The following is a 5,578-nucleotide window of genomic DNA, read 5'->3' as shown; positions in this document are numbered from 1 at the left end:
TCTCTGACATTTGGGTATTTCTTCTTCTTCATTTTCTCTTCTTTTTTCTTTCTTCATATCAGCGTATTGTTTCAAGGTGCTCTGTTTTCTACATTTGGGTATTGCTCTGTTTTCTCTCTCTCAATAAGTGCTTTTGCTTTTTATCTTGTAAACGCATACATGTATTTAAGATTTGTACCTGTGCCTATGCAATTCCATTTACTTGGGTATTGCTCTGTTTTCTTCCTTTATACCTAAATTTCTCTCAATGGGTGTTTTTGCTTTTATCTTGTAAGCGAATACATGTATTTAAGATTTGAAACTATACCTATACAATTCCAATTACTTGGGTATTGCTCTGTTTTCTTCCTTTATACCTCAATTTCTCTCAATTTTCTTTTATCTTGTAAGCAGTTACATGTTGTTATAGAATTGTACCTATACCTTATTTGAATGGTTTTTACTGATAATTCGAATTACTTGGTACTTTTCAATTTCTCTAATTCCCTTGAAATATTGATCTTTTTCTTTAGTTCTTATTAAAGAAAGGTGCTTTTTTAACTTAGAACGGTTTCTATAGATCTGTTGCATCATATTTTGTTTCAATTCGAGAAATTCTAGAACCTGTTTTCCTTCTCTCGTTTTTTGCAAAAGTTTAAATTGTAGTGTCTTTTTGCACGGATATCATTGACCTCTAGTCAAACTCAAAACCTTCACTTTGTCTCCATGCCTCTGTAATTTTTTATTGTTTCCCCAGTTTATTTTTTTAATATAGTTTTAATTAACACGCTTATGTAACTATAACCGACCCAAATGGGTCCCTTTACATCCCCCCCCCCCCCCCCCCCCCCCCCCCTCTTCTCTCTCTCTCTCTCTCCTTTTTGTGTCTCTATTTTTTATTCACGCTTCTTTGCATGTTATCTTCACCTTTTGAGCTGTCGTTCTCTTCTTCTTCTTCTTCACACTATACAAACTATATAGCTTTAGTACAGACTCTTTACCTTATGCTGTTATGCACAATTCATACATGTTTGCTTATTTATAAAATTATAATGGAAATTTATGTTGGGTTTGAATCAGAACCAGTGTGCCTGAGATCAACGGCTGTGATGGGGTTGTCAGTGTTCCCACAAGCCATGAGATTTCAGCATAGTTCGCATCTTGATGCTCCAGAATTCGTAACTCTCACCCTTGAACAAAGGTACTGTCTTATTAGACATGCTGATGATTGTGTTGTTACCTGCTTCGGTCATTGGATCAACCTTACGCTCTGATACCAATTTGTTGGAATTATGGAAGAGTAAACAGAGAAGAAGATTTGCAAGGAAATAACTTCTACTACTTTTCTGCTCAACGTGATTACAAGATTTCAGAATTTAAAGCATTACAACATCTAAATTTAGAACCAACTACTACTATAGACAGCTATATTTAGAAACCCACTAATCCCAACATAACGCTGCTATAACTAGCCAATAACCAACCCACTACAATTATAACCAACCCACTACATGACACACTAAATATAGAAACTACCCTTTCTAAACTACTCCCTGCATACGTCTAAACAGAGAACGTGCTGCCTAAATTTAATAGCCAGTTTATAATTAATTCTTAACAAAAATAAACCTACAACTAAACCGCAACTTCTAGAAACTGTATCGATCTCTTATGCACTTTGCTGCTGACTTGGATTATTTTCAACAAGTTGACTGTTAGATCTCTGGAAATTTATATTTTATTTAAATTTGAATTTGAATTAGCATCAGATTTTGACTTTATTAACATTTAATTCATCGATTTTTTTTATCTATTTTAGTGATGAAGCAGCAAAAAAATGGACCCGAAAAATCAAGGTTTTACGGGAAGTCGAAAAGATCAACATTTTCATATCCGAAAGAAGCCCAAACTGTAAATTTGGTTATTTAAAACTCTTGCTGTTTTCCATCATCGGTGGGGCTTTTTTCACATTTGTATATGGACCATGGCAATATCACGAGCATTTGCCTCTTCCTAGTCATCGGTAAATAATTATTTTCTACTTAGAGTGTTCTTTTACTTGATTCTGTTTAATTAAATATGCTAGTTAATTTTCTGACAGATTATGGAATATTTTTTTATTATGAGAAAACTTATGACCTTAAACTTGGGAATTGTACGAATGTAGGTTTTTGGATGTGAGATGGATATATGACACCGACAAATTCGATCCCCCATATGAATCATCTGTAAATATCAATTGGGATAAAATCTCAACAGCGGTTGATAATCTCACAACCGAAAATCAAGGAAATTTTACAATTGGTTTATTGAACTTCAATATGAGTGAGTTCGACTCGTGGCAACAAGCTCTTCCTGATTCCAAAATCTCAGTTGTAGCACTGGAACATGCAGAGAGTAGTGTTACATGGGAGAAATTGTACCCGGAATGGATTGATGAAGAGGAAGAAGAAGAGATACCGTCATGCCCCACTCTACCCGATCCACAATTTGATCCGGGTATATATCTTATACACTTATAAAAGATCAGTTCCGAATTCGCCAAAAAAAAAAATCGAGGTTTTCTTATCCTGATAAGCTGTAAATTAGCTACCATTTTTCTTATAGGCCCAACAACAAATTATCAAACTTTAGGGGGCATGGTATAAATATCATACTAATTTGGAAATGGAACATTTAAGAAAACTATATCCATCAAATTAACATCATTATACCATTTTTTTCCTACAACATTGAAGTTTATTAATTGCCAAAAATAATTAATGCTGTCACTGTTTGTTTAGTAGTATACAGTGTGGTAATTAATAAGTGGGGTTTAATGCTGGTTGAAATCTGATTTGTGCAAAACTGTGGTTGTTTTAATAAAATGAAACATGTGGTACTATGCACTTGTTTTTCTCCAGAAAAAGAAAAACGAAAGTAAGTGGTTTAATACTAGCTAGTACATAAACTGGAGTAATGATGCATGCAAGTGCAATCCCATCTCTCAACAATGACATAAATGCTACTTTAAATTTTGTACAGGGTTGAAATTTGATATAGTAGCAGTAAAGCTGCCATGTAACACATCAAAAAGTAATTGGTCAAGAGATGTGGCAAGGTTGCATCTACAGTTATCAGCTGCTAAGCTGGCAGTCGCCTCAGCAAGGAAGAACTCACGTGTGCATGTGTTGATCATCACCGATTGCTTTCCGATGCTGAACCTGTTTGGGTGCAAGCACATGGTGAAACGAGAGGAAAATGTTTGGTTGTATGAACCTGATCTGAGGTCGCTAAAAGAGAAGTTGCGACTGCCAATCGGGTCGTGCGAGCTTGCTGTTCCATTCAGTGCAAAAGGTGATGTATTAGCACTTTTAGTGATTTACGTACTTAATCTACTTAATTTATTGCTTTAGATCATAAGACTTACAAGGACCAGACACTTTAATTTGCCATGGTAGAATTTTAAGGTGTATTGAATGACTCATTTACCATTACAAAATGATTTTCCAATATAGAGCCTGATCAACTAAAAGAATCTTGATTATTTATATATTATTTTCTAATTAATTTTTCTGTTATGAAGAATTACGTCGTCTCTTTTTTTGCGGTAATAAATGTTTATTTTCTATTAAATATATGAAGGAAAAATTCTTTTTATATCATAAAGTAACACTTAAAAAATTTATTACTCCTAAATGAAATCTTATTGACAATTCGAAATATTATAGCGCAAGTATACTCGGTTGATCGGCATCGTGAGGCGTACGCAACGATCCTACACTCTGCTGATGCGTATGTGTGCGGAGCAATTGCAGTGGCACAGAGCATCTGCCAGGCTGGGTCCACACATGACCTAATCATCCTAGTTGACTCCTCGATTTCTTCCGAGCAACGGGCCGGGCTACAATCTGCCGGGTGGAAGGTTCGCACTATTGAACGGATCCGAAACCCGAAGGCTAACCAAAATGCTTACAATGAGTGGAATTATAGCAAGTTTCGTCTATGGCAACTTACCGATTACGACAAAATTATCACTACAACAATGTAGATACTTTTTGCGAGAGAAAAAACAAATTTATGACGGTACTCCCTCGCGAAAAGTACCGTCGCAAAAAGAAAAAGCTGAAGAATGAGAGTAGTCCGTCGCAAAAAGTCACTTTTTTATCCTCGCGAAAGGTGTCTCATTCTTGTTGTGTATCTTCATAGATGCAGATTTGTTGATTTTGCGCAACATCGACTTTCTCTTTGCCATGCCGGAGATTAGCGCAACCCAGAATAATGCGAGTTTGTTTAATTCTGGTGTAATGGTCATAGAACCATGCAACTGCACATTCAACCTACTAATGGATAACATAAATGACATACACTCATACAATGGAGGTGATCAAGGCTACTTGAATGAGATCTTTACATGGTGGCATAGAATACCGAAGCAAATGAATTTCTTGAAGCATTTTTGGGAAGGGGATAAAGAGGAAGTCAAGGTGATGAAGACACGGCTTTTTGGGGCGGAACCACCCGTGCTTTACGTGCTACATTATCTCGGGCTTAAACCATGGCTTTGTTATAGAGACTATGATTGCAACTGGAATGTGCCATACATGCGCCATTTTGCGAGTGACGTGGCACATGCAAAATGGTGGAAGGTGCATGATAAGATGCCACGGGATTTACAGAGCTTTTGTGGGTTGCAAACAACACAAAAGGCCGGGTTGGAGTGGGACCGGCGACATGCCGAGAATGCAAATTTCTCTGACCAACACTGGAAACAAAAAATAAACGATTCGAGATTGAAATTGTGTCATGACAAGTACTGTGATTGGGAAGCCATGCTCTTGAACTGGGGTAAGCCAGATCCTGGTAAAAAGACTTGAAGCAATTAGGGTTTTTTTTTTTTTTTTTTTCGGTTTCGGTTTCGGTTCTTTTATAATGATCTGTGGGGTATATACTTGGTGGGTTGTATATACCATACATATATACTATCTGGTGAAACAAAAGGTATAGTTCTCCAAGAACATATAGAGTGCAAAGGTAAATTAGTTAGAGAGAATCAATTGATAATAAAGTTTAATTTGAAGTTCACATTACAATTATGATGTATATTATTTTTATTATTTATGTCAATAAAAATGATGAGATTTGATGCATATATGTTTTATTATATATGAATTGATTTAAAATTTCAACGGTCGGAAATAACAGTTTTTGATAAATCATCAAGGTTGCGTTTGGATCAACCAAGAATAGAGCTAATCTTGAGTTAGCTCCTCTATTCTCAATTCTTGTTGATCCAAACATAAATTAGCAATTTGGATTAGCTCAAGAATAGCCCTATTCTACTAACCCATAAAAATGTTGGGTTAGCAAGAATAGAGCTTGTGGGATTAGTGATATTAATAAAATATTTGATTCATCTCAATTAGAATTAGTTTAAATATTAAATTAGTATTAAATAAAACATCTGATTAGTATTAAATATAATGTAATATTATATGAGATTAGTATTAAATAAATATAATATTAAATTAGATTAATATTAAATAAAATGTTAGATTAAATGTAATATAATATTAGTTTAAATGCTAAATGTAATATAATATTAATTTAAATAATAAAT

General features: G+C 34.7%; 1 protein-coding gene across 1 annotated transcript; it reads left to right on the top strand.

Moving 5' to 3' along the window:
* The first annotated feature begins 1,197 nt into the window (after nucleotides 1-1,197).
* On the top strand, nucleotides 1,198-5,082 carry LOC144553911 (UDP-glucuronate:xylan alpha-glucuronosyltransferase 1-like). The gene is made up of 6 exons (XM_078302091.1): nucleotides 1,198-1,227; nucleotides 1,743-2,002; nucleotides 2,147-2,478; nucleotides 3,004-3,315; nucleotides 3,690-3,990; nucleotides 4,157-5,082. The coding sequence occupies exons 1-6, from the start codon at nucleotides 1,198-1,200 to the stop codon at nucleotides 4,833-4,835; spliced, it is 1,914 nt and encodes a 637-aa protein (XP_078158217.1). The 3' UTR covers nucleotides 4,836-5,082.
* The last annotated feature ends 496 nt before the right edge of the window (nucleotides 5,083-5,578 follow it).

The sequence above is a fragment of the Carex rostrata genome, chromosome 5 (genome assembly GCF_964058835.1).
Source record: "Carex rostrata chromosome 5, lpCarRost1.2, whole genome shotgun sequence".
Classification (NCBI taxonomy): domain Eukaryota; kingdom Viridiplantae; phylum Streptophyta; class Magnoliopsida; order Poales; family Cyperaceae; genus Carex; species Carex rostrata.
The sequence above is the reverse complement of the archived record's forward strand: the minus strand, read 5'-3'. Positions and strand labels throughout refer to the sequence as shown.

What these genes read in the sequence shown, in the direction of transcription:
- LOC144553911 (XM_078302091.1), top strand. Translation starts at nt 1,198, where the DNA reads ATGCTGATGATTGTGTTGTTACCTGCTTCG. An exon ending in TTGTGTTGTTACCTGCTTCG is followed by an intron (nt 1,228 to 1,742) that starts GTCATTGGATCA and finishes AATTTGAATTAG; the next exon opens with CATCAGATTTTGACTTTATT. An exon ending in CGATCCACAATTTGATCCGG is followed by an intron (nt 2,479 to 3,003) that starts GTATATATCTTA and finishes AATTTTGTACAG; the next exon opens with GGTTGAAATTTGATATAGTA.